Source organism: Ochotona princeps, unplaced genomic scaffold (genome assembly GCF_030435755.1).
Source record: "Ochotona princeps isolate mOchPri1 unplaced genomic scaffold, mOchPri1.hap1 HAP1_SCAFFOLD_170, whole genome shotgun sequence".
Taxonomy (NCBI): Eukaryota; Metazoa; Chordata; class Mammalia; order Lagomorpha; family Ochotonidae; genus Ochotona; species Ochotona princeps.
Window position 1 is genome coordinate 271465 of NW_026699527.1, and position 27425 is coordinate 298889.

A 27425-nucleotide genomic window follows, 5' to 3' on the forward strand; every position below is an offset into this window, starting at 1 on the left:
GTGGGAGCGAGGCTGCGGGTGGACAGGCCAGGGGCGGGGGGACGGATGGGTGATGGCCCGGTGCTTGTTTACCCAGCGCGGCCGCTTCTCCGCCCCACGGCTGCGGCACACGCGCGCGCGTCCTGGCCCAGCTGCCCCGTGGGGAGCGCACGTCCCCGGGGGTGGCGGCCTCTCCCCGCAGCCCCTGCCCCTCCTGCGCTTGGCACGAGGGACCCCCCAGCCTCAGCCTCCTCTACCTTGGGGAGCTAGTCCGGACCCCTGCAGCCGCCGTCGCCGCAGGCCGGGGCGGGTCCAGGGGGTGGAGCCGGCCGGTGACCGGGCGTGACGCGGGCCGCGGCCGCGCATATAGAGGCGGCCCCGGGGGCGCAGGGACGGAGCTCCGCCGCCACCACCACCACCACCACCACCACCACCACCGCCATGCGGGAGATTGTGCACCTGCAAGCCGGCCAGTGCGGCAACCAGATCGGGGCCAAGGTGCGCGGGGGACCCTCGGCTATCTCCCCCCAACACACACCCCGGAGCCCCTTCCATTAAGGCCTTGGGGATGCGGTGAGGGGTGGGCGGAATGGGGGGGTCCCCAGGAGATGGGAGGGGGAGAGAAGGGAGGGGGCGCTGGGAGACCGAGCCGGCCGGGCTGCAGACAAAGGCTCTCGATCAATTGCGGGGAGCAGGAGCAGGGAGGAAAGGAGACGCAGCCCCAGCGCAGCCCAGAGCAGCCCAGAGCAGCAGCTGCCAGCCGCAGCTGGCCTCACCGCTGGCCGCTGTCCTCCCTCGCAGGCGCACAAAGACCCTGCTCCTCCCCCACCCCACGCCTCCCCCATCTCCTCCTTCTCACACACACACACCCCACCTCCTTCTTGCCTCATCCCAGCCCCCTAGGTCACCTTCCTTGGGAAGTGGAGAGAGATAGTGGGGTGAGCAGGATGGGTGCCGGGGGTGGGTGGGGGTGTCCTGGGTGGGGCCAGGCCACCTGCTCCTCGCGGCCGGCCAGCCTCTTCCCTACCTCCCCCTCATCTCCCGTGCACTGTCTCCACCCCCATCCCTCTTGCGCGCCTTCGTTTGCAGTTCTGGGAGGTGATTAGCGATGAACATGGCATCGACCCCACCGGCACCTACCACGGTGACAGCGACCTGCAACTGGAACGCATCAACGTGTACTACAACGAGGCCACAGGTACAGCGGCCCCCGCTTGACCCCCCAGGGGTGGGCAGGCGATGGGGAGGACCTGGGAGGAGGGAGGAGGGGCCTGCGTGGCCCCTGCGCTTCCTCCCCCCCCACACTCTTCACCGCCACCACCCCCGCGGCCCAGCTGCCCTCCATCTGTTGTCCCCATAGGGGGGAATTATGTCCCGCGAGCCGTGCTGGTGGACCTGGAGCCTGGCACCATGGATTCCGTGCGCTCCGGCCCCTTCGGCCAAATCTTCCGGCCTGACAACTTTGTGTTCGGTGAGCTGCCCTCCCCTCTGCCCCCCGACTCAGGAGACCCCCTGTTCCTTCCACTTTTGAGGGCCACTGTGGACACACCATGGTCCCTGAAAGGTCTCCTGGAGGAAGGGGTGGTTTGTTTTTGTTACTTTGTTTCGAAGACAGGTACCAAAGAGAAAGGGTTGCCAACCACTAGCTCACTGTTTCAGTGCCCGGTGGAGGCCTGCAGCACCTGCTGGGCTGAAGCCAAAGCCAGGAGCTGCATTCAGGTGCCATCCAGTCACCTGAGCCCTCCCCGTGACCAGCACGCCTGGGGCTGTGATGTGGGATCCGGGCATCTCCGCCAGTAGGGTACATGGCCACGGGCAGGAAGAGGACGTTGTCATTCGATCGTCTGGACCAGGGCCAGATGACTGTGTGCCGCTCCATGCCTGTGATGAGCAACTAGCGAGCACCTGCTGTATACAGCTGGGAAATGCAGCAAGAAGGGGACAAATGAGAGCCCCTTTTGTTCCCAGGATGAGTCCCTGAGGGTCCCAAGCCTGATCTTTCCCTGCGCCCACCCCCCTCCATCTCCCATTCACAGCACAGACCCTACTGTTTCGGATAGCAGGAGAGCTTAGTATAGTACCAGTGCTAACGTGGCAAGTTGGGCTGGGACCAGCTGAGGACTGCAGGAGGGGGGCGGACAAGCAAAGATAGCAGGTACCTGCCTGATGTCCGCAGCTCAAAAAACAGATCTGCAGGGAGGGGCTTCCTTCCAGGGCTCCCCCCACCCCCAGCCCTGGCCCAGCACCCCAGCACCCTTCCCCCTTGGAATTTAGAATTCAGGGACACACTGTGTAACTCTGGGTGGGGGATTTTCCCTCTCGGGTCTGCAATAATAAGAGTCCAGAAGATAAAGACAGATCTTCTGGAAGCAGCTTGAGAAAGACAGGACAGGCCATGGCTGGGGTGGGGCTAGGATGAGGCAGGCTCTAAGGGGCTCTGGGATAACCACAGATGCTTGGCAGGGGAGTGGGGAAGTGGCCCAAGAGTGGAGCTGGTGACAGTCCCACCTGCACGCCGCGTGACTTTGCACATCTCACCTAACCTTTCTGTGCCCGTGTGATAGAATGTGCACCAAAAAAATGGGTACATTGTGCACAGCGAGGGACAGGGGCGTGCAGAATGAGGACGAGGCAAAGGCACCCAAGGAGATGGCTGGGGAAGAGACCAAGATGGGAACTGGCCAGTGACCACAGGCAGGTGCTTGCACGCGCCCTCTCGTGGCTTCTGCAGGGAAGACAGGGGTCACTGTGCCTGGTCCAGGCTGCTGGACCCAGACCAGAACGGAGCCGAGGTCAAACAGGAGGAGGAGGAGGAGGAGGAAGAATATTTGCTGCTCAGAACAACAGCAGCCCCGTGCTTGACACGCTTGACCTGCTGGGGTTTGCATTCCCCAGTAGGATCCCAAAGAATACACAGCATTCATGAGAGAAATGCAAGTTGGTCGGTGCCAGGGAGATGAAGACATGTAGCCAAAACCAGGAAGAGGGAAGCGCGAGGAGTTAACAGATCCAGTGTGTAGAGGGAGCCTGGCTCTCCTGGAGATGGGGTGAGGGGAAGGGTAGAACCTTCCAGCAGCAGGTGCCAGGAGCCTGTGGGAGAGGCAGCGAGGGAGAAAGGTGTGGCTGACACAGAGCAAGCTAGGGAGACACAGGGGTCGGGGCAGGCAGGCAGAGGGTCTGGCTCTAGGTTGATACAGCATTGGTTACTAGGATCGTTTTGACCGACAGGTGGACAGAAAATAAGAAGTAGACTCAGGAGATCAAATAAAGAAGACATTCATGCCCTCCCCCTTTTATTGTTGTCTATTATAATTCCAGGAATAATAGGAGCCCTAGGATTGGGGGAGCAAGGGTTGGGGTGGGGAGCTGCCCCTAACAGGCCACCCCTTGGTGTATCCCCCCCTTCCCACCTTTTTTCAGGCCAATCCGGAGCCGGCAACAATTGGGCCAAGGGCCACTACACGGAGGGCGCCGAGTTGGTGGATGCCGTCCTGGATGTGGTGCGGAAGGAAGCAGAGAGCTGTGATTGCCTGCAGGGCTTCCAGCTGACCCACTCGCTGGGCGGGGGCACCGGCTCCGGCATGGGCACCCTGCTCATCAGCAAGATCCGCGAAGAATTCCCAGACCGCATCATGAACACCTTCAGCGTGGTACCATCGCCCAAGGTGTCGGACACGGTGGTGGAGCCCTACAACGCCACGCTGTCCGTGCACCAGCTGGTGGAGAACACGGATGAGACCTACTGCATTGACAACGAGGCCCTGTATGACATCTGCTTCCGCACGCTCAAGCTCACCACGCCCACCTACGGGGACCTCAACCACCTGGTGTCTGCCACCATGAGCGGGGTCACCACCTGCCTGCGCTTCCCGGGCCAGCTCAACGCTGACCTGCGCAAGCTGGCCGTGAACATGGTGCCCTTCCCGCGCCTGCACTTCTTCATGCCCGGGTTCGCGCCCCTCACCAGCCGGGGCAGCCAGCAGTACCGTGCGCTGACGGTGCCCGAGCTCACCCAGCAGATGTTCGATGCCAAGAACATGATGGCCGCCTGCGACCCGCGCCACGGCCGCTACCTGACCGTGGCCGCCGTCTTCCGGGGCCGCATGTCCATGAAGGAGGTGGATGAGCAGATGTTGAGCGTACAAAGCAAAAACAGCAGCTACTTCGTGGAGTGGATCCCCAACAACGTCAAGACGGCCGTGTGTGACATCCCACCCCGTGGCCTCAAGATGGCTGCTACCTTCATTGGCAACAGCACGGCCATCCAGGAGCTGTTCAAGCGCATCTCGGAGCAGTTCACGGCCATGTTCCGGCGCAAGGCCTTCCTGCACTGGTACACGGGCGAGGGCATGGACGAGATGGAGTTCACCGAGGCCGAGAGCAACATGAACGACCTGGTGTCCGAGTACCAGCAGTACCAGGACGCCACGGCCGAAGAGGGCGAGTTCGAGGAGGAGGCCGAAGAGGAGGTGGCCTAGCCGGCCCGCAGCCCCAGCCAGCAGCACCTGCACAGGCCCCTGTGCCACGGGGCTTCGCCTACCTTTCCTTTCATCCTTGACCCTCCACGACCACCTCCACTTGGAGCCCTGTTCCCTGAGCCTCCCCCAGACCTGTGAACCCTGCTTTTGCGCCCTGCGAGCCTGCCTCTACCTCTTAGCTACAGAAGCACCGCCCCCACCCCTTTGCCTCCCTGTCACTTGCCTCAGCGTCCGCCCACCTGTACTTGCAGGAGAAAGTATGTCGGCTTGGGAGGGGCGGGGCAAGAAAGAAGGAGGCTGCCCCACACCCCACTCTACCCGTCTTCCCTCCTGCGCCCTCCCCACAAATAAATTCAGTGTTGGCCTGGCGTGTGCCTAGCGACTTGGTCTTTCATTACGCATAGGGCAGTTAGCAAAGGGACCACGGCTGGGTGCTCCCGTGTGGCTCATGGGATCCTAGGGCAGGGGTGGGGGGGATGGTGAATGGGTGGGGGACTTGTCCCTCCCTAGCTGTTTGGACCACTTCCTGGCTCTGTGTGTGTGTGTGTGTCCCTATGCCACAGCCCTCATTCTTCCTGGCATGCCCACCCCCCAGCTCTCCGGATGGCCCCTTCTGAACATCTTACACAGATACATGGACCCAGGGAGAGAAGTTGATGTGAGGGGTACAGCATGACTCTTGGGGTGCTGCAGCGATACAGCAAGAGGGCTCTGTGTGGGGTTTGGGGAGTGGGGGACTGTCGCTGTCCCGCAGCGATGGACTTGGTGCACGGAGCCGATAATAACACGCGTGGACCCTGACTGATGGTCAAAAGCCGTAGTTTATTAGTAGCATCAGACTTTATACACTGAGGTTCATACAGGATTAGGGAGGAAGTATTGAGCACATCAACAAAACCATCAATGCTTTTGTTTGGAACTCTTTTGTCTTGTATATTCCACCAGGTGATCTCATATACATACTGTCCACTCAACTGTTCTTATGCAAATGATATCCAATAAGGTCCAACCAACTGTAATCCTGTGCTCACTGACCTTCTACGGTCACAATGTCCTCCTACAAATCCCCCTTCTGTGTTTTGTAAAATTAGGCCTAAAAGATGTATGTAGGGGGAACATGCTCTTGGAAGAGCAGAAAAATGGGGAGAAACAATATTATTTAACTGAAATCAGAGTGGCACAGGAACAGTGTAAAGACCAACATTGACATACATAGCAGCTGAGTTCAACCATAATATCAAAGTTCTTTACAGTTACATCTTGTTTAGCATTAACAGTTTTAAATTGATAAAAGCTTTTCAGGGAGATTCTTAACCCAATTTAAACTTTGCAGTTTGTAGTGATTAAGCACTGTTTTTACAGAACTTTGCATTTAACAATTGAAGAATAGAAAAGTCTTAGGCAGGTGAGCAGGGAAATCCCCAACAACTTAGTGAGTGAGGAAGAATTTAACTCTACATGGGGCTCACAAGCAACCCTGATGGTTGGTGTAAGAGAGGGTTGGGAGCCAAGGCTGGAACTAGTTAAGAACTAGAGGAAGCTCCTCCTACAATCCTTTTGTCTCTGAGTGCCTCCCGGGGCTCCTGGCTTAAGTTCCCAGGTCACCAGACCCTATGAGCAGGGTACTGGGCTGCTTCAATCCCTTGTGAGAAATCCAATAGGAAAGGACTGACCTCAGAGTTCTCAGCCTCCAAGGGCACTCATCTTCCTTGTGATCTCCTTGGCAGTCGGGATACGGTTCTCGATGTCCTTGATGAGGCAGATATCCACTGCTTCTGCAGCGAAAGCACATGGGAGGCCTCCGGGGGTCTCCGGGACTAGGATAGAGGGCTCCTCTTATCCTCCTGCTCCACCCTGAGATCCCCCTTGCTCTATACACACAACCTCCTTTAAGAGGGTGTCAGAGTCGTCCTTGGATGCCACCACAAATTTCTATGGCTTTTCTAATGTCTAAGGTCATTAAAATCTATAAATAACAAGTTACACTTAAAGTCTTCCTCAAACATTCTAAGAAGGTGGAGAATTTCTCTGCACTCCTGACCTGTAGTAGAACCAGAGGAATATTAAACAAATTTAGCTTTTCAGTTCTTAGAGGCAGCTCCACTGGGGGTTCCATCTTCTCCAGGGGCAGTGTTGAGTTCAAGGGAGTTGCAGCACTTTCGAGGTCAGATGAACCAGTTTTGAGGATCCATCAGGAAATTCTAGGGACAAGAGCATAACCTTTCCCATGGATTATTAGTGTTTATCAAATGCATCATAATGTCAAGGACAGTTGCGCTTGATGCACCAATCTCTTAGGATCCCTCACGTCACCCGGTGTTGGAAGGGGTCTGGCCTCCTCCTCCTCCTCCAATGTCTCCTTGATGGAGATGGATCTTTCAGAATGAAGTCGCGAATTTGTCTTACTGCAGGCGCTTCCTCCGCTGAATGGAGTCCAGGGCTTTACATTACCAGCTGGCACCCACACAGGCTGCAGCTCAGTTTCTGGAAAAACACAAACAAACCCTCTTCCCACAGTTAGCAAGGGGTCAGGACCTCTCCACTTGTGAGTGGCTGGGTTCCTCCATCAAACCAAAGGCATCTGTGTTGGGCCTGCAAGCAGCCTCTAGTGACGCAGAGCTGGTGCTCACCAGGAGACAAAATCTGAACAAAATTTAAGGTGAGTAAGACCAAATTAATGCATTTACAGGGGTAGCATATTCCCCCCTCTGCTTTTAAAGCATAACTTTAACATCTTTGTGATTTTACAATCCTATCAGAAAGCTCTGGGCGTGGCTGCAGGTTGCCACAGCCCCAAGGCAACCTGCTCTTGATAAACAAACAGCAACACATGATAACAATTTGAAACAACTTTTTAGGACAAAATGTTAAGACACACATGTATGCGCGCACACACACAGACACACACACACACTTTTGGAGACTTGAAAATATTATTCTCAACCAAGCTTAGTAGTAGTGTTCACCAAAAACCAGTAAGTGAAACCATTAAGTCAATAGTTTTGAACCAAGAAACTCAGACAAAAACATTGATCATGCTATGAAATCCTTCCATCAATCTAAAATTGCAAATTTCAGTCTTCCCAGCAATACAGCCATGCTAAGAATACATAATTAGCAACGCAAACTAAAATTAAACCTTCACAACTCCATGGATGTATACAACGTTTTGACACAATAAAATTTTACTCCATTTGCTATTTGGCAATAATCTTAGTATAATCCAATAGCCTGGTCAACTGTCTCCACAAAATGGGAGATAGATCCGTTGGCATTCTTGAGGCCTCGTAAGAATACCAAGGGAATCCCCAGGATTTGAAACCTTTGAATTCTTAAATGCTTTTTTAAGGATAGCTAAAAATATCTGAAACAAGATTTGTTGTTGACATTAGCATAACACATGATAGATTACAATTGGTTATTGATGCGAGATCATCACTCAAATATCTTTAAAACAAATACAAAACCTTGACACATTAAAGGCAGTGAGATTTGATAACCAGCCAAAAACACATTAATACATGCAATTAATACATGCAAACACTTTGTAGACAATGAATATCACATTAACTTATACCTTGAAATAATCAAATAGTGTTCGAGTTCAATTTTATACCAAATTATTTACGATAAAATTTCACATTTTTATTAAATGTCCCCCCAAAAAACCCTCAAGATTTACAAAAGCCTAGTATCTTTGAATTCCAAGCTCCCAAAAGTTGCAATGGATATACAGATGAAGTCAGTTTGCTAAACATCTACCACAACAAAAGACCTTGAAATTGGTGATTATTGTGAAATCCAGCCGTTAAACTGAAGGCCTGTATTCCAGCTTCCTCAGCATTACAAAATATTCCAAAAGACATGTAGTTGCAACTTGGGTACATTAACAAACAAAACAGCAAACATTCACTTTATAATGATATAATGACATCACCCAAACACTCCTTAAAGCAAGAACATCGCTTTTGTTAATTTTAAACAATGAGAACGTAATGAGACAGTGAACATAAAAATTAACTTAATATAAAGACTTGTACTTAAAAATTAGTATATATGATTAAGCAATGCTGTATAGGAAAAAGCGCTATATGAATAACATGCATACACCACAACTGATTGGAATTTCAGCCTCCAGGATTTATACTTGCAGGGTGAGGAGCACAGGTGGAGCAATGAGACAGTGGCAGTTTTAAGTTTGTAGCTTCTCTGCAGATTCCCATTTTGTAAACCTGTGAATGTTTGGAACCTGTGGCTGACCCCTCCCAGAGTCTTCTGGCCACAGGCATCTGCCATCACGGTCAAATTTGGATTTACATTCTTTTTTCCAGTGTCGGCCTCTTTGGCACTTAGGACATATTCCAGGGGAGTGACTGTTAAAAGCATCCGCAGGGCATTTTTGAGTTGAAGGAAGCATTCGGCAATCTTTTCTAAGGTGTCCTGGCTTGCCACAATTAAAACATTTAGCCTTCATTTGTTTTTGAATAGCAAAAGTTTCAAGTGCTGCTAGGTGGGCACGGTGTTTAAATGTCCCTATGTTGCGACAGGCTCTCAGGTAACCCAGAAGATCCTCTTTTTCTTTTATAGGACGAATAACAACCTGGCAGTCCTCATTCGCATTATCAAAGGCCAGTTGCTTTAACAACAATTTCCTAGTGCCTTCTCCCCTAACTTGTTTTTCTATAGAGTCTGTCAAACGTCTTACAAAATCAGCATAAGATTCTCTGGCTCCTTGAATGACTTTTGTATAACTGCCTGCAAATTCAGACCCAGTTTCAGTTTTCTCCCATGCCCACAATGCTACATCTCGTATATGCATGAGCGCAGCTTGAGGTAGCTGTATCTGTTGCTCTGTAGTAACCCACTGTCCATCTCCAACCAACATATCATAAGTCAATTGTCCCCCACCAGGGAGTTGCCGACCTGATGCTCCTAAGGACAGCAGTTTTTCCTTAGCCATATCGCTTCTCCACATTTTCCATTGTAAATATTGAGAAGGAGAAAACCCTACTTTTGCTATTACTTCAAAATCATAAGGAATCCAGTTTGCTCCCTGGCTCCAGCCATTTAAATATTCCCACACATAAGAAGAAGTAGGTCCATAGGACATACAAGCCTTTTTAAAAGCTATGATGGCATTAACATCTAGGCTTTCATAGGTAGGTTGGTTATTTTCTTGACTAAGTATGATTGGAAAAAGCAATCGGAATTCATGAGGTCTCCGGGGAACATCAGGCATTTGGAAATGTTTTTGATCAGATTTAAGAGCAAGACGACATGGGCTGATATGTAACTGTTGCTTTATCCCAGCCTCATTTACCTCACTAGAGAAATCCTGTGGTTTAACACTGAAAATTTTCTTTTTCTTAGTTCTAATTTCATTTTCAATCACATTATAACATCTTCCAAGCTTTCTTTTCCTAATTTCCACATCTGTAGTGTAAGGCCTTTCTCTTTTAGCTGCGTTACAGTGGCATCTCCTCGTGGGAGGGTCTCTCACACATTCTTTCTCATCTTCATCTGTAGTAGAAGCCATTTCTTTCCTAGCCACATTACGGTGGCGTCTCCCGTTAGGGAAATCTCTCACGGGCTCCTCTTTGCCATCCTCCTCATCTGTACTATGAGGCGTTTCTTTTTTAGCCATATTACAGCGGCCTTTCCTGTTAGGTGGGCCTCTTAAGGATTCCCTTTCTCTTTCTTCCTTGTTTGTACTATGAAACACTTCTTTTTTACCTACATTTTGGGGGTGTCTCCCCTTAGAGGAATTTCTTGCAGATTCCCCTTCTAAAATTATAATAATGGCTCTAATTAAAGCCGATATAATCCAAAAACTAACTTGAATATCTTCTATCCTTCCGGCCTTTTCACCATTTTTCTGAGTAAAATTCTTAAGTCCAGTTTCTAGTGTCCATTCATCTGGAGACCAAGGATTATATTCACTAACAAGCTCTAAATAAGAATGCAATTGCTGCCTAGTTATCTTCGTTCCACTTTTCACTAAAAAATTCTGCATAAGAGAGATAAAAGACTGTGCCCTACACTGGTTCTGGCCCATTGTCCCACTCACCACTTTCTGTGGGGGTCTCCGCTGCACTTTCTCTTCTTCTTTCAAGCCCCTGTTCAGGCGCCAGTTGTCGCTGTCCCGCAGCGATGGACTTGGTGCACGGAGCCGATAATAACACGCGTGGACCCTGACTGATGGTCAAAAGCCGTAGTTTATTAGTAGCATCAGACTTTATACACTGAGGTTCATACAGGATTAGGGAGGAAGTATTGAGCACATCAACAAAACCATCAATGCTTTTGTTTGGAACTCTTTTGTCTTGTATATTCCACCAGGTGATCTCATATACATACTGTCCACTCAACTGTTCTTATGCAAATGATATCCAATAAGGTCCAACCAACTGTAATCCTGTGCTCACTGACCTTCTACGGTCACAATGTCCTCCTACAGGGGACCACGGACATGACCCAGGCTGGCAGTCCCCTGGGACTGCCCCCCTTCACTGCCCACTAGGAAGTAGGGTGCCTAGGTTTCTGACTGTGGGTGGGAGCAGGCACCGCCGAGCGGGGACGTCACCCGTTAAACTTCCTCTCTCAGTGACACAGGAAGTTGAGCCGGCTCTCGGGGCCCAACCCCACACCCACCACCATCACACACCACCGGGACCCCAAAGGGGACTCAGCCTGGCCTCTCAGCCCAGTGCGAGGACCATGGGATCCAGAGCAGAGTAAGAGCTAACATCTCCCTCCTCCTGCCACCCACGCAGCTGGGGCAGGTGGGGGAGGTGCAGGGACCCACAGGGAGGGAGGGCACAGAGGGTAAGACAAAACTAGAATCAGGGCAGGACCCTGCGCTGCGGCCTCACCCTCGGGCCCGGAGTGTGTGCCCTTCGTGGCCTCTTGGGGCTTCCTGAATGATGGCCGGGAGGGGAGGGAGGAGGCTCAGCAGGGGATGTGATGGGGAGAGGAGAGAGGGGCCGATTCCCTGTCAGGATGAGGCTGCAGCGAGTGGGGGGACCGTGTGTGCAACTGGCTTCCCTCCATCTCGCCTTGTCCCTCTCTGCACCAACGTCCTGACAGCATCCCCCACCACCACACCACCACCCCGGGAAGCAGCGGGCAAGGCAGAAATATCTCACAGGACAGAGAACCAAGCACCCCACTCCCTCCTTCCTAGGATGAGAAATGGGCGTGGGGTGGAGGGGTGGAGGGGGCCCAGCTCCAGGGTACTGGTGAGGTCTTGCCTACAGAAACCCCTGGCACAGCTCACCTGCTTCCTGGGTCTCTCACAGCCAGGAAAGGAGAGGTGGCTGTTGCTCACCTACACGCACAGCCACTCACCCGGAAACACATGTACACACACTCCACAGGCTCACAGACATCATGCAACCAGACACATGTGCACACACACACATACACACATGCTTGCACGCTTAAAGTCAACACGCTCACACACACATGCCACACACATACACAGCTGTATGCGCAGCCAGTCACATGCACCCTTCTCTGTCCACAGAGGGAGCCCCCCGGCCGCGTTTGATTGGTTTTTCGAGGCGGCTTGCCCTGCCTCCTTGCAGTCGGGTGAGCTGGAAACACAGGGAAGGGGGGAGAGGTTGGGCTTGGTTGGAGGGGTGGGGTCATGAGCCTGGAGCCCAGATCTTAGAGACCTGCTCTCTCCGCCCCCTCCCAGACCCCCTCATCCTGCGGCAGTTCCCCCCGGATTTCAGGGACCAGGTAGGCAGGCCAGCTCCTTGCTCCCCAGGGGGCGGGACCCCAGAGCCCAGGGCAGGGCCAGCAGCACCTGTGTCTCTCCCTCCCTCAGGAAGCCATGCAGATGGTGCCCAAATTCTGCTTCCCTTTCGATGTGGAGAGGTAGGAACCGGACTGCAGGATGGGAGTAATAACATGTGAGCTCCACCTCCTGAGGGTGTGTCTAGAGACTAACCTATAGCTCCACCTCCTAGGGGTGGGTTCCTGCTGAGCCTCTTTGGGGTGGAGTCCCTGGAAATGGGTTCATCCTGAAGGAAGATTGCATACTGTGAGCAGCCCTGACTACCAGGACCTGTGTAGGCAGGGACCAGGACTAGGGAACACAGAACATCAAGGGACTTAGGACATCAAAGGACATAGAAAAATTAGGGATGCTGCTACCCAGAGATGTCCAGGCATTTGACACTGCAGGACCAGGACAGGAGAAGCAGGGCACAGTGGCAGAGGGGGAGGGGGCGAGGTGTAGGGAGGGTGGAATCCTGCTGGGATAGGTGACAGAGCAAGACGCCCAGGTCTTTCCGAATGTCTCTGGCACCTGCAGGGAGCCCCCCAGCCCCGCCGCTCAGCACTTCACCTTCGCCCTGACCGACCTGGCCGGCAATCGCAGGTTTGGCTTCTGCCGCCTTCGGGCTGGAGCCCAGAGTTGCCTGTGCATCCTCAGGTGGGGATCCAGGGAGGAGGACTTTGGCGTGTGTGTGTGTGTGTGTGTGTGTGTGTGTGTTGGGGGCTGTCTGGAACCTGATTCCTCTCCCCGCAGCCACCTGCCTTGGTTCGAAGTATTCTACAAGCTACTGAACACAGTGGGGGACCTCCTAGCCCAGGACCAAGTGAGATCTGTACCCTCCAGTTTTGCTTAGCACCCCCACTCCCTAGCCCTGGGCCTAAACTCTCATCCCTAACACAAGCACTGTCTCTCCCAGTACCCCAGAGAGGCATTGCCTGGCTCAGACACCCTCCCCATCCCCCTCAGCCCCACTCTGGTACCCCACCCCTTCGCAGGTGTCCGAAGCTGAAGACTTTCTTCAGAACATGCAACAGCAAACCCTGCCTGGAAACCGGGGCTCCGCAGGTTTGGGCCTGGTGAGTTGACCCCCCCGCAAGCCCCTAGGAGGCAGCACCCCAGCTTCCAGAGGAGGACCCACACAGCCACCTCTCCCCCTCTCCCAGGGTGACGGAGTGCAGGTCCTGCCCCCTGCCCCCGGGACGAGCAGACCGGTGAGCGAGGTGTTGGGGAGTGCAGGGGTGAAGGGTGGACATCACCAGTCATGCTCCAAGCCCCCTCCCTGATACGCATGTCCCCGCCAGCTCTCCTGTTTTGTGGCCCCGAATGCGGACCGCCTGCCCTCCATCCCTGAAAATGTGAGTTGGAGGTGGTTCTGGGAAGAGAGAGCATGGGGGTGGCAGGGGAGAAGGGGCTGCCGGATGGATGCCAGTGCCCCTGTGTCCCCCAGCGGAACCTGACAGAGCTGGTGGTGGCCGTGAGAGATGAGAACATCCTGGGGCTGTTTGCCGCGCTGCTAGCTGAGCGGAGAGTTCTGCTAGTCTCCAGCAAGCTTAGTACGGTGAGAGGGGCAGGGCCAGCGGCCTGGGGATGGGGCCGCAGAGGGGCTAGCTCTAATACCACCAGGGTGGACAGCAGGAGGTTCCACCCCTGGGAGGGACATGAGAAGCTCCTCCTCCTTTGGGGTGGGACTGTATCAGGCTCCACCCCTCTATGAATATGATGAGGTCTGTTTGGGTCTTAGCTCCTCTTCTTGAGGAAGGATGGGAGTAATGGTATGTTAGCTCCACCTCCTGGGGGCGTGTCTAGTGGCCCCTTATAACTCCACCTCCCAAGGGCGGGCTGCCACTGAGCCCTGCCTCTTTGGGGATGGAGTCATTGGAAATGGGTTCCTCTTGGAGGAAGATTGCAGATTAGCTCATTCTCCCCACTCCCCGCAGATGGAGGGATCAGGATGGGCTAAGTCCCAGCTGCCCTGTGAACAAGTCAACCCACCTCTGAGTATTCAGCTGTGGTGGGTTGGAGTGTGGGATTGGAGCTGGGAGGCCAGAGCCCTGACCCTGCAACTCCATTCCTGCGTCTCCCCAGCTGACTTCGTGCGTCCACGCGTCCTGTGCACTCCTGTACCCCATGCGCTGGGAGCACGTACTCATCCCTACACTGCCCCCACACCTGCTGGACTATTGCAGGTGAGGTCCTGCGTGGCTCCATGCGAGAGGGGTGTGAGGGCCTGGGGGGACAGCGCCTGCCTGACCTTGCACCCTCCACCCACAGTGCACCCATGCCTTACCTCATCGGGGTGCACGCCAGCCTCATGGAGGTGAGCCCAGCTCCCCCAACGCACCTGCCCGACATGGGGTGGTGGGGGGAGCGCAGAAAAAGAGAGCACCCTCCCACAGCCTGGACCCCTCCCTCGCCGCCCACCCCTGCACGCCCTTCCTTCCTGCCCCGCAGAGGGTGCGGGACCGAGGCCTGGAGGACGTGGTGGTCATGGATGTGGACGCCAACACCTTGGAGACGCCCTTCGACGATGTAGGGGCGCTGCCCCCAGACGTGGTCAGTCCCTTCCCCCACCGCCCTGCCCGCGGGGAGACCCCCCCAATCCCGCGCACCTACCACCCCTTTTATCCCACCACCACACCTCCCTCCAGGTGTCTCTACTGAGGCTGAGGCTACGCAAGGCTGCGCTGAGCCCCGGGGAGGTGGTGTCCCGACTGTTCCTCCACGCCCAGGCCCTTCTCTTTGGGGGATACCGCGACGCGCTAGTCTGCAGTCCAGTAAGCTACAGTTGCAGGGCGGGGTAGGGAAGGGACCTATGCTCCCAGGAGTAGCTGGGCACAGGGGACATTGGACTTCAGGGCTGGGAGGTGGACCCTGCGAGATCCCAGGAAACCATGGCGGGGGTCCTCAGTCACATCCATGCCACCCTCCGCGCCCCACTAGTGCATCCCGGAGTCACACCCCAGCAGTGCCCAAAGCCCTTCAAGGCTCTCCCCTCCTCGCGGGCAGCTCAGCCAGTCAAGGTGGCAGATGGCAGGATGCAGGAAGTCGCTGCGGGCGGAGGGAACTCAGCATGTGGGGTCCCTGCTTCCAGGGCCAGCCCATCACCTTCAGCGAGGAAGCCTTCCTGGGCCAGAAACCTGGGGGGCCCCTGCAGGCCTTCCACCGGCGGGCGGTGCACCTGCAGCTGTTCAAACAGGTGCGCGCGGAGTCTGTAGGGGCGGGACTGAGGGCGGAGCCTTGGGATGCGGCTGTTGGCAGACTTGGGGATGTGGCTGGAGAGAGTCTCGGAGCGTGGCCTGGGTGCCCCCTTGGTCTGGGGCTGGAGCGGTTCCCAGGGGATCCCCCATTTCAGAATCCTGCAGTGAAGGTTTGAGTAAGAACCCTTGGTTCCCAATTCGAAAGCCTCCATCTTTGGAGTTATTGAGGACCTGAGCAGGGGGTTCCAACTGAGGACCTGAAGGTGGGTTCCAATTCCCAGTATCTTCCTGGTCCCAGACTTAGCGGGGCTATCTATGTAAGACCCCCCACTTCTGGTGCAAACTCCTGGGTCCTGGGAGAGAGGACGGAGCTGAGCAGGACTCCCAGGCTCCTTCAGCTTGGGGCTCCGGTCCTAAGGTCGCTGAGGGTAGGTCCCTGGGGCACCAGTCCTGACTTGGGGAACCAGAAGGGTTGGATGTCTGGTGCTGGTGTGGCCTGAGGACAAGCGGATCTTAACCCCCACCCCCTGGGCTGTCTTGCCCACACATGTCCCACCTCCCCTCCCCAGTTCATCGAGGGTCGATTGGAGAAGCTCAATAGTGGGGAGAGTTTCGGAGACCCCTTTGAAGAGCAGATCACCTGCTGTGGAGCCTCCTCAGGTGACCCAAGCCTGGCCCTGTGGCCATCCACCCTTCGGGCGCCCACAGCCCAGACCTGCCTTTCACGACAACCTCGTGATTTCTCTCTTCCCAATCCCCCCACCCCCACCCCCAGGCGGTATCCGCTCCTACCAGCTCTGGGCCGACAGCCTCAAGGTAGTTATATCACACACACACACACCTACCTGTGGGTCAGAGGTCCCCACGTGGGGTCCTGGGAGGGCTCTGGTATTCAACTAGCAAAGCAGAGAGGGGGCGCTGGGACCCTGGCCGACCTCTCCCTTCTGCGTCTTCTCTTCCCAGAAGGGTGGTGGTGCGCTCCTGAACTCGGTCAAAACTAAAACGCAACCTGCTGTCAGGAATATGTACCGCTCGGTAAGCCTGGTCCTTGAGGAGGAGGGGTTCATCGTAACCCTGCCTGGGGAACTGGGCTTTCAGAATCACTTTATGGGAAATTTTAACATAGTAGCACAGAGAAAAAGAAAGATGCGCCTGTGTTGTGTGTGTGTCAGGGGGTCTTCCATGTGCTGGTGCACGCCCCAAATGACCACAGAGCTGGGCTGATCTAAAGCCAGGAGCTTCTTCCGGGTCTCCCACATGCAGGTGCAGGGTTCCAAGGCTCTGGGCCATCCTCCACTGCTTTCCCAGGCCACAGGCAGGGAGCTGGATGGGAAGTGGCACCCCCACAGTACAGGATGTGACCTTTGCAAGGACCCAGTCCCCCTGGTAAGAGGTCAACATTTTGGTCCACGAGAGGCATTTATTTACTAAAGTGCAAATGATCAAATGTAACCAGACATAGGAACCCATGGTGAAGTCTTCCCATTTTTATTGGCCATTGATCGTTCCCACCCTGGCCAGGATCATGTCTTGCCCACCGACATGCGACAGCCCAGGTCCACCGGCCACCCCAGTTCAGCCGTGGCAGTCCCAGCCTCTGTGATCATCGGAACTGTCCGTACAGTGTCGTGCCTCGCTGGGCTCCGAGACAGGCAGGCATTTCCAGCAGCTGTTCCCACCGCTGTCCATTCAACTTTGGAATGTTCCTTCTGTCTTTGCCAAACGGGGGAAGAACGACGTTCGTCTTCATTCCTGAGGTGGCACGGGCCACCTTGGGCCATTCACACAGACAGGCAAATGCAGGGTTGAGCATGACCATGGTCCAGGGTCTGGTCACCCTTGGGGCTCATTAACCCCTTGTCCTTCCCCGCCCTCTCACGCTCCACAGGCCAAGAGCAGCTTGAAGGGTATGCAGCATCTACTGTACAAGGTAGCAAACCATCCCCATCCCCGCGCCACTCCTGCCCCACAACACAGTGACCCATGCCCTCGGGCAGGGAGACCCACGGGGGCTCACATCTGAACCTTCCCTTCCCTAGGAGTGGGACCCCATCCTGCAGAGGGGCGGCTCCTTGAGGGTTCCAGCCCCTACCAGCCGCTCGGACCGCCTGCAGCAACGTCTACCCATCACCCAGCACTTCGGACAGGTAGAGCTGCAGGATCCTCCACACCCACCCCTCCCGGTTGTCGCTCCCTCCCATGGCCCCTACCTCCCCCTGCCTGGTCTCCTCCATCCCCTCCCCTCACATGTCCCATGCAGAACCGGCCCCCCCGCCCCAGCAAGAGGCACCGACCAGAGGAGCGGCCACCTGAGATCTCAGGAGAAGGGTTGGTAACATTCCGAGGTTGGAGGGGTGAGGTTGGAAGAGGCAGGTCGGGGCTGATGGGTAGCTTGCTTGGCCCTCCCCTCCGTCCCGCCTCTCCCAGGACACCCTCCTCCTTGAGCGCCGAGGAGCAGCCAAGCCCCTGGGCGGACGACACCCTCGACAACAGCTTTTTGGGGTCCGGAGAAGAACTCGACTTGTTAACCGAGATTCTAGGCAGCCTGAGTGTGGGAACCAACAGTACGGGCGGGCTGAGGCCGAGCCAAAGCTTAGACTGTTGTCACTGTTCGGATCTGGATGGTAACTTCAATTTGGTGAGCTATGCCCCTCCCCTGCCCAGCCAAGCCACCCCACTCAGCAGCACAGCCTGCCAGCTTCCCTCCGCTAAAACCCAGCCCCTCCTTGTCTGCCCAGCCTGACACACCAGCAAGCGGAAGATGGGCGTCAGACCATGGGGACCCGCCTCAGCCCCTGTCCCTGTCGGGGCACCTGTCACCACCGTCTGCAGAAGCCATGTGCCCATCAGGGAGCCCCTGCCCACAGCTGCCCATGGAGACCCACCAGGACATGACTCCTGCACCCCCCAGCAGCCAAGAGGACCCCAGACTCCCTGACCTCACAGAATCCCTCATCCTGCGTCTCTCCCCTCCCCAAGAAGCAGCTGAAGATGGTGGAGCCTGGGCCGCTACAGTAACTCCCACCCAACCCGGCCCTGAGCTCCTGACCGCCGGGACCTCCGTCCAGCCTTGTGACCCTTCCTCAGATCCCGGCTACCGAGACAATCCCAGAGCTCCGCTTCCCAAGCTGCCGCTGGAACCTGCCCAACCCCAGCACCCACCTCCAGAGCTCAGGGTGGCCCCCCCCGCCGCTGCAGCCCCCACCAAAAGCAGGCAGGAACCCCAAGTGAGGAGCCAGTCCCGCGTGGCTGACCTCAAAAAGTGTTTTGAAAGCTGAGAATCCAATAAAGCTATCCGAACCCAAAGCTGCCTTCTTCCTGATGAGTTTGCCTGAGCCCAAAACCCCGTGCCAAGGCCCAGCCATGCAGCCAAGGTCAGCCCCTAAGGAGCCTCTTTGGAGGTGCAGGCTTATCTCCCCAGAAAACCGTCCTCCTCTGTCCCCTAAGATCCTGGCCACCTGCCTTGCTCTCCCAGGCTAATGCCCGCATCTCTCTCTCTCTCTCTCCCAGTTTTATATAAATATACAAAAGTGTACAGCCCCACCCTCCTTTTGGAAGCACCTATTGGCTTAAGCACTGAGTGAGATGGGGGAGGGTCCAGAGAGGTCCCCCCTGGTCCCCTGCCCAAGGCCACACAGCAAGAGGAGAAAAACAGAAGAGGGACCTAGATGGGCAGGCAGCCCCGCACCGGCTCCTTGGAGTCCTGAGGGGCCTGGGCCTCGGCCGCATGGGAGAACTGAAAAGAGAGGAGAGGGGGTTGTCGGGGCTGACCCGGGTGGGCGCGAGGCAGACCGAAGACTCTCGGGAGGCACCGGCAAGCAAGGAGGGAGGTGAGGGGAAGGTCCCCAGCCACTCCCCACCAAGGCAAGCAGAGGCGGTGTAATCGTAGGTGCTCCCCCTCAGCCCCAGCCCCACGCCCTAGTCCTCCAGCTCCTTCAGAAGCCCGTGGCGGTGCTGATGGTGTCTGGGCGGTGTGAAACATGCGCACCGGGCAGTCCTGGGCAGCGGTGTCGGCTGCAGCCCCGGAGGTCAGATGAGCCGCTCCTCAGGGGGCAGCTTGAGGTTGGGGGGCGGCGGGGCACGGGCACCCACCTGCTCCTCACTGCTGGGCCGGTAGGTGCCCTCCGTCTGTCGTTTCTCCTGTAGTTTCCGCACCAGTAGGACCAGCAATACCACCACGATGAGCACCCCCAGGATGGAGAAGACCACAATGATGGCGGTAATGGCACCCTGAGACTGGGGCGTGGGACAAGGCGTGAGGCTGTGGGTTTTCCTCTGAACCCAACTCTCCCTCCCTTCACTCACAGCTTGCCAGCTTGGTGACCCGGCCCCTGCCCTGTGCTGCCACACACACACTCCCTACTCCCAGCAATCACTGCACCTGCCCGCTTCCTGTGAGAAGGGCATGAGGCGGGGCCTTTGGTCTCTCGGCTCTCTTCCACTTGGGACTTAAATCTAGGGGCGCCTCTTCTTTGTATCCCTCCCCCCCGCCCCCCGCAAGCACCCCCAACTCACCAGGCCCCCATTGGAGCTGGGACCCGTGGGTGGAACAGTGCTGGTCTCATTTGCCAAAGAGGCTGGCGTGCTGATGTCTGGGTGCACAGGATTAAGTCAGCCCTCGCCCTCCTCCACCACCTTCCCAACTCAGCACCTCCCACACCCTCCCATCCCCCCCAGGGGGGCCTAGGCTCCAAGGGCCCGGCGGGTGGGGGGTTGGGATAACCAGTTGGTAGAGCTGGGAGGTGTTATCTCAAGCAAATCACCCCACCCACCCCGCTTTCACCTCTTGGGCCTGGGGGCCTTAAGGATCCAGGCATTTCCTGCCCTTCCCCCAGGCTCCCGAAACTGAAGCAAACTGAAAGAATGAATAGCATGCGGGTGCACAGTGCCTGGGGGCACCGCCGCCCCTGGGCCCTGGGCTCTGTCCCCAGCCCCAAGAAGCCTGGGTGACACAGGTCTCCAGCCCCTTATCCCTAACTCTCTGGGCCTCCCCCCTGCCCCACTGCCCACCCACCCCACAAAGGTTCAACACCGACCCAGGAAGCAACTAGGATATCCCAACTCTGACCTCTCCCCCGCCAAGGCACTCCAATCCCAGCTCCCCAAATTCCGGAGCACCAGGCACTTGCAAGCCCCGCCCTCCACCCCACCTCTCCAAGCAAAGAGAACCAGGAATCCGGACCCCTCCCTGCTCCCCGCTGTGACCCTCCCGGTCGGCACCTACCTTGAGCCCAAGCTCGGCCCCAGCGAGCCAGCAGCAGCGGCAGGCCGAGCGCCAGGAGCAGCCCCAGCGCCGGGATCGCCATGGGCTGGGGCGCCGGGGTCGTGGAGCCGAACACCGGGCTTTGGGAGCGCGCCACTCCTACCGCATCGCGCGTCGCCGGCTTGGGGGTGGGAGTACCTGCCACTGGGTACCTGGGCGCCCGAGAAGAGAGGAAATGGGAGCTTACCGGGGAAGGGAAGGGGCCGGTCCCGGGAGACGCGCACCAGGGCACCCCGCCCCCGCTGCCGGAGGTCAGAGATTAAAGATTAACTCCCGGGCGCGCGTTCCAGAGCAGGGGAGCCGAGATGGTGAAGGGGTAGGAGAGGGGGAGCCGCTGCCGCCGGCCTCCTTACCTGGCCCGGGCGCCTGGGATCTCACCCCGCTGCCCTGTCCGCGTCCCTCCCCGCACTCCAAACTTGCTAAGTCGATCGGTGCTCCGACCCCCACCGGCCCCGCCCGCTCATGTGACCCGGAAAGTTTAGTCACTCACCTGGGACGGGAGCGCACTTCCGGCTGGTGCACCTGAGCCTAGAGGAGCGAGGGGCGGAGTCCGGAGAAGGGGCGGAGCCCAGAGAAGGCGCACCTGTAAAGGCAGCCGGATTCCATCCCTGAAGACGCGCACAGGTGCAGAGACGCACACCCAGCGGGAAAGAGGACGCACTCCGGCCAGGAGCCGACGAAGAGACAGACCCGGAGGGTAACCTACCTGAGGAGAAGACACACGCGCACAGAAGTTCACACACCACCCGCGCGGATCCACAGCTGCGTGGAAACCCACTGCCTTGCACGCCCCTGCGCCATCACGCACCTCTGTCCCCGCGCAGCGTGCGGTTCACGGAGTGCACCTGTATGGGGGGGCGGGTGGGGCAGAGTGCGCACCGCTGCCCGACTGCAGGGGCGGCGGACGGGAGATTCTGGGTGAGCCAGGCGACTGGAGCAAAGCACGTGTTGGGGAGAACTCTGGGCGGGGAGAAACTTTCCCTACTGGCAGGTGCGCCTGCGAAGAAATCTATAAATCTTGGTGCTGGGGGACTTTGGAGTTTGGAATATCCCTGTGTCATCGCGCGCGCGCGCACACACACACACACGCCTGTCTGCACAAAGCCTGAGTGGGAAGCCAAAAAAGAAAATGTGCATTTGTTGGCAATGAAAAACTGGGCAGACGGAGACTCTAAGATGGACTATGTCAATCGGTGGATTCTTTAACGACCTCATCGTGCTTGGAGTGGCGAGACCAGCAGCAATTCAGAACTGTTGAACTATCAAAACCACTTGATCAAGACCCTCGGAACATGCCCCACATGAGGGACCTGGGGTGGGTGGGGGACTGGGTGGGGCTTCTCCCTTAAAATCCCCCTTTACCTCAGATACACGAAGGAAACAATGTGGAAATAATAGTCTGACCCACTTTCCTGTAGCCCTAGAACCTTTTTACCCGAATTAACTATGTAAAGATTGTCAAAAATATAATTTTAAAAAATGGAAAAGTTTTTTAAAAAAGAAAGAAAATGCGCATTTGTGGGAATTGGGGGGACAGTGATTAGAGTCCCCCCACCACCACCACCAGCAGCAGGGTGAATCGCGGAGGGGGGACAAGTGGTGGAATTCCGCCCGGGATGTGTGGAAAGATGGTTAGGGGAGGGTCCCACATTCTGGGGAATCACGAGTCCTGGGGACACACACCCCCTCCTCCCCTCCAAGCTCCAGTTTGCCAAGCTGGAATGATCCAGTGGTGTTTACCTTTTGGGACGAGAATCAGGCGAGTCCCTCGTGTGGCTGAATCGCTCGGTGTCCAGCTAGCTGTCCCTCTTCCTCCTAACGGGGCAGGCCGGACACTGCGCCCGGCACGGGTGGGCGGGACCCGCAGCAGGTGCAACGCTGGGCGTGCACCGAGGGGGCGTGAGGTCCAGCGCCCCGACACCCCGACTTCATCGTCCTCCCTACGGGAGGGCTGCTGGGGGGGGACACCCCAGCTCCCGTCGACCCCCCACCCCCACCCCGCGAGCGGTCAGCCGGCCAGCCCCCCCACCCACCCACCCCGGCGTGCGCGGCTGCGGCCCCTTTAAGACGGGCGGGACGGCGGAGGTTCAAGGCTACCCAGGGTCAGACGGGAGGTTCCGCCCAGATGGGAGGACGGGGGCGGGGCGGACGGGCGCCGCTCCGCCCGCGCTGGCCAATCAGAGCGCGACTTGGCGGCCTCGCCGCGCGCTGATCTTGCGTTTCTCAGACCGAGATTTGGAGGCGTGCGGGCGGGAAAAAAAAAAAAACCCACACGCGCGGTTGATTTTGTGTTTGAGGTGCTGCGGGCGGGCACAAAGACGCGCGAGCTGGCGCAGGGGGTTGCAAAGACGATTAGGAAAGGTGGAAAAGGGATCAAGTGCAAAAGAGATTAGCAAACCCAGCCCGCTCCCCCCTCCGCCTCCCCGGGGAGGGCGGGGAAAAAAAACATGAAAGGGTAAACTGAGGCATGCAGAAACGAAACCGCCACCCCTCCCCACTCCCCCATGTCCTCCGAATGGAAACCCCGGACATCTCCACCATCACCACCATCAGCAGAACCCGCGGGGGGCTGCCCTACCCCGGGCATCCCTCCCCACGCCCCCAGCTCCGCCCTCGCGCGCGGGTCGGGGTGGTGATGGGGGTGTAAGGGGGTGAAGGGGGAGGAGACGTCAGTCCTGGCGCGGGCGGCGACGGCTAGCAGTTCTCACCTCCTTCTTTTGCAAAGTGCCGGGGGAGGCCGGCTTTCGGAAAGGCTCTGCACCAGCCCGGGGGAGAGGAAGCTGGCCCTGCGGGGGGTGCTCCTGGGGGGGAGGGGAGGGCAGGGGCGCCCCCCTCGTGCCTCCCCCGCCACCCTGAGGCCGCTGCGCCCCTCCCCCCCACCCACCCACCCACCCCGGGGCAGGAGCCATGCGGGGGGGTGCCGGCGGCGATGCAGAGAGGCAGCAGCGCTGGGGTCGCCTCTTCCAGGAGCTAGACATTAACAAGGATGGCCGCGTGGACGTGCATGAGTTGCGCCAGGGCCTGGCCAAGCTGGGCGGAGGTGATCCGGATCGCGGTGCCCAACAGGTAAAACCCTTGTCCTGCTGACATGCAAACCCACTCCTACCCACCCACCCACCCACCCACGCACCCACACGGGCACCTCAGGAGTCCCTCTCCAGGGTGGGGGCTGGCAGACAGGCAGGCTGGCTGGCTGGCTAGCTGGCTGGCCGCCACCTGTGGCTGCGGGCCAGGACCTCCTCCTCTCTGCCTGCCCCCTGCCCCCCTGCCCACCGTCCACCCTACAGGCCCTACACGCGATTGCACCTGCCACCCTCCTCATTCCCAAAGGCGGGACACACCCTCTTCCTGAGGACTGCCCCACTTCCGGGAGACACACCCTCCTGTAGCCACCCCCCTGGGCACCTTGACTCTGTCTGCTCCAAACAGGGACCCAGTCCTGAGGTCACCCCCTTGCACCCAGCAGGAGTCGCCCCTACCTGTGACTCCAGGTACTTCTCCCTGTGCAAACTCCCATGGCTGGCTCCATGCCGCTAGCCCGGGACGGGTCCCTTAACTACAGGACCCCCAGACGGACAAGCGAACAAGTGTTGCTGAAGGGCAACCAGCTGGACAAACCTACCCCCTCCCACGGTCCCTCACTTCCTCGTCTCATGACCTTGAATGCAGACGTTGACCTTGAAGGGCCTCAGTTTGCTGGCGGGCACAGCTGAGCGCCCACCAGGGGCCTGGCGCCCATGCCTGCAATGGCCTTGGGCTTCTGGCTAAGGGAGAAGACGGGTGTCCCCGCCCTCCACACCTCCTCTAGGCACTGGAGCTGGTGGGAGGAAAAAAAGGGTGGGGGAAACTGTTGCTTGCAGCCCCCAGCTGTCTGTCTCCTGCCAGGCCATCTCCCCTGAGGGGGACACTGACCCGGATGTTGGACTCAACCTGGAAGAATTTTCGCAGTACCTGCAGGAGAGGGAAAAGCGACTGCTACTCATGTTCCGAAGCCTGGATCGGAACCAAGACGGTAAGGAGGCCCACGGGCAGGCGGGCAGATGGGGGTGGGCCTGGCCCTGCTGGGAAGACTGGGGTTGCGGTGGAGGGAGGGCTGGCATCTCCCTGGGTGACTCACGGCCTATTTTGGGAGCTCTCCTCACCCCCACCCCCTCCACCACCACCCCCAACAAGGTGTTGGGGGTGGTGGTTCAAGGCCCAGTCAGCCCAGCCCACCCCGTGTTCCTCGCAGGAAGGGGGGAGATATCCCCACCTTGGATTTTTCCCCAAAAGGGCAAAATCTGCCCCTATCCCCCCAGTGGCATTCAGACCTGCTGTGGGACATAGAGCCCCTCCCCCCCGAGCTGCTTGTGGGTTCCCAGTATGTTTTACTGTGTGGCCTGGGGAACCCTGTGGTCATTCATTCATTCATTCATTCATCACAGGCCTTCCCCCTCCCCCCCACCCCCTCCCGCTGCCACCAGTAACTTCTACGTTCAGATCTCCTGACAAAACTCAGATCCTTGAGACTGGCTCCACTCTGCCCCATTCCTTAGCCCCGGGGGCCCTCACTGTACCTACACACACACACACACACACACACAGGCTCAGGCACAGCCTAGACCACCTCGGCCCCCCCAGGTCACATCGACGTCTCTGAGATCCAGCAGAGTTTCCGAGCCCTGGGGATCTCCATCTCGCAAGAACAAGCCCAGAAAATTCTGCTCAGGTAAACCTTGTGGGGGTGTGGGGGGGTGCGGGACCAGGGGGGCACCATGGGGTTCCCTCGGCAGAGCGGAGACGTGGGAGGCGGGCAGAGATGTTGGGAGGTTAAGTGTTGGAGTCTGGCAGAGCCTGGGGGCAGCCACTGCCTCCCTCTGAGGGCCTGTCTGTACAATGGGCGTAAGGATACCATCTCCCTCCCCGGCATGGAGGTTGGGTGTCTCCTGGTTGATGCTCCAAGGCTTAGAACAGCTCTTAGTGGCGTGGCAAGTGCTCAGCATGCTGGCAGAAGTTAGTTAGGTCTCCCCACAAACCTGAGCAGCACCTGCTGGGCCCATCCCGGCCCACCCACCCACCTGCTCCACCCCGGTGACCCTGAGCCATCTGTCTGCCTGTTGCCCACCCACCCCCACCCTCCAGCATGGACCGCGACGGCACCATGACCGTTGACTGGCAGGAATGGCGCGACCACTTCCTGCTGCACTCCCTGGAAAACGTGGAGGATGTGTTGTTTTTCTGGAAGCATTCCACAGTGAGCGGGGGCGTGGGGGGCAGGCGGGACCTCGTTGGGGTCTGTCCCCTGCTCTGTGGCAGGCCCATCTGGTGGGGGGCGGGCACAGGGGCTCTTGTGGACAGGGGTGTTGGGGTCTCGGTGGGACAGCGAGTAGAGGCTTGGGGAAGCCAGGAAGAGAGAACGCAGCAGATGGGGCTGTAGGTCCCCCACCCTCAAGCCATGTGTGCACAGCTTCCTCCCGTCCTGCTTGCCCCTCTCACCTCCTACAGGATGCTGCTGCGCAATGGCACACGTGGGGAAACCCCAGAGCGTGTCTTGTGAGGGTCCTGGGAGACGGGAGGAAGACAGGGAGGTGGTCACCCTGGACCCCAAAGTGTCCATTGTGATGGATCCCAGTGGCTTTGGACGGGAACTCATTGCAAGTTCTGAAAATTCCCACCCATCACCCCTACCAGCTTGCATGGGGGCTTTGCCTAGGAGGCCTTGACTAAGGTGGGCCCTGAAGGGGGCAGAAAACACCCCTAGGAGATCTGGAGGGAGGGGATGTTTTCCAGTGGGGTCTTGCCTAGCCCTTCGCAGAGATCTCATTAGACTGGAGGAGTCTTTTTTTTTTTAAGATTTATTTTTATTGGAAAGTGAAATATACAGAGAGGAGGAGAGACAGATCTTCTGTCCGTTGGTTCATTCCCGAAGTATCCTCAACAGCCAGAGCTGAACTGGATGGGAACCCAGGAGCCTCTTCCAGGTCTTCCACGCGGGTGCAGGGTCCCGAGGCTTTGCGCCGTCCTCCACTGCTTTCCCAGGCCACAAGCAGGGAGCTGGATGGGAAGCAGGGCTTCCAGGATTAGAACCGGCGCCCATATGGGATCCTGCCATGTGCAAGGCCAGGACTGAGCTGCTAGGCTATCGCACCGGGCCTGACTGGAGGAGTCTTTATGGGGGAGGTGTTTGGGCAGGCTCCCGTAGCATGTGTCATGTTCCTTAAGAGGGACTTTAGGGCTGTGCCAGGATGTTCTGGCGGGATACAAGCCGGGACCTCCCCGGCTGTCCCCAGGAATACCTCATTTGGGCCCGAGCCCTGCCCTGCCCGGTGGCCTGATGCCCAGAGTGCCTTTGCCCTCAGGTCCTGGACATCGGTGAGTGCCTGACGGTGCCCGATGAGTTCTCCCAGCAAGAGAAGCTGACTGGCATGTGGTGGAAGCAGCTGGTGGCGGGCGCCGTGGCGGGTGCTGTGTCACGGACGGGCACGGCCCCTCTGGATCGCCTCAAAGTCTTCATGCAGGTGAGAGGGGCCCTATGGGGGTGCAGCCTGCCTGTCCCCAGCAGACCCGAGCCGGAAAGATCCCCCACTCCACCCCAACACCGCTTTGTCTTGGCGTTCAGGTGCACGCCTCCAAGACCAACCGGCTGAATATCCTGGGGGGTCTGCGTAGCATGATCCGCGAGGGGGGTGTCCTTTCCCTGTGGCGTGGCAACGGCATCAACGTGCTCAAAATTGCACCTGAGTCGG

The 27425-nt window shown here is 57.7% G+C and overlaps 4 protein-coding genes across 7 annotated transcripts; 3 read left to right on the plus strand and 1 right to left on the minus strand.

Annotated features, from left to right (window-relative positions):
- Nucleotides 1–272: 272 nt before the first annotated feature.
- On the plus strand, nt 273–4700 carry LOC131479222 (tubulin beta-4A chain). The gene is made up of 4 exons (XM_058659777.1): nt 273–477; nt 1069–1177; nt 1340–1450; nt 3400–4700. Exons 1-4 carry the CDS (start codon nt 421–423, stop codon nt 4455–4457), a joined length of 1335 nt encoding a protein of 444 aa, XP_058515760.1. The 5' UTR covers nt 273–420; the 3' UTR covers nt 4458–4700.
- Nucleotides 4701–11076: 6376 nt separating this feature from the next.
- Nucleotides 11077–18743, plus strand: LOC131479226 (DENN domain-containing protein 1C-like). 2 transcript variants are annotated; one of them, XM_058659786.1, is made up of 23 exons: nt 11077–11191; nt 11983–12047; nt 12157–12200; nt 12289–12338; nt 12778–12897; nt 12994–13063; nt 13236–13316; nt 13404–13451; nt 13542–13595; nt 13688–13798; nt 14326–14426; nt 14512–14557; nt 14692–14793; nt 14889–15014; nt 15332–15436; nt 16007–16097; nt 16213–16253; nt 16401–16472; nt 17326–17367; nt 17477–17584; nt 17698–17765; nt 17865–18075; nt 18176–18743. In XM_058659786.1, exons 1-23 carry the CDS (start codon nt 11175–11177, stop codon nt 18713–18715), a joined length of 2313 nt encoding a protein of 770 aa, XP_058515769.1. In that variant the 5' UTR covers nt 11077–11174; the 3' UTR covers nt 18716–18743. The 2 variants fall into 2 exon arrangements, with proteins under 2 accessions (XP_058515769.1, XP_058515770.1); XM_058659787.1 differs by lacking the exons at nt 11983–12047; nt 12157–12200 and having other exon boundaries at nt 11120–11191.
- Nucleotides 18744–18992: 249 nt separating this feature from the next.
- Nucleotides 18993–21422, minus strand: LOC101521266 (crumbs cell polarity complex component 3). 3 transcript variants are annotated; one of them, XM_058659774.1, is made up of 6 exons: nt 21407–21422; nt 21191–21283; nt 20662–20852; nt 19953–20029; nt 19530–19673; nt 18993–19173 (listed from the first exon to the last, which is right to left on the minus strand). In XM_058659774.1, exons 3-6 carry the CDS (start codon nt 20741–20743, stop codon nt 19102–19104), a joined length of 375 nt encoding a protein of 124 aa, XP_058515757.1. In that variant the 5' UTR covers nt 20744–20852; nt 21191–21283; nt 21407–21422; the 3' UTR covers nt 18993–19101. The 3 variants fall into 3 exon arrangements, with proteins under 3 accessions (XP_058515757.1, XP_058515755.1, XP_058515756.1); XM_058659772.1 differs by lacking the exon at nt 21407–21422 and having other exon boundaries at nt 21191–21326; XM_058659773.1 differs by lacking the exons at nt 21191–21283; nt 21407–21422 and adding an exon at nt 21054–21064.
- Nucleotides 21423–23509: 2087 nt separating this feature from the next.
- Nucleotides 23510–27421, plus strand: LOC131479221 (mitochondrial adenyl nucleotide antiporter SLC25A23-like; the record flags this gene model as incomplete). Its single annotated transcript, XM_058659771.1, has 6 exons — nt 23510–23766; nt 24586–24712; nt 25321–25408; nt 25822–25933; nt 27039–27197; nt 27299–27421. Coding segments are annotated over exons 1-6 (768 nt in total), but the record flags the coding sequence as incomplete, so codon positions are not given.
- Between the last annotated feature and the right edge of the window lie 4 nt (nt 27422–27425).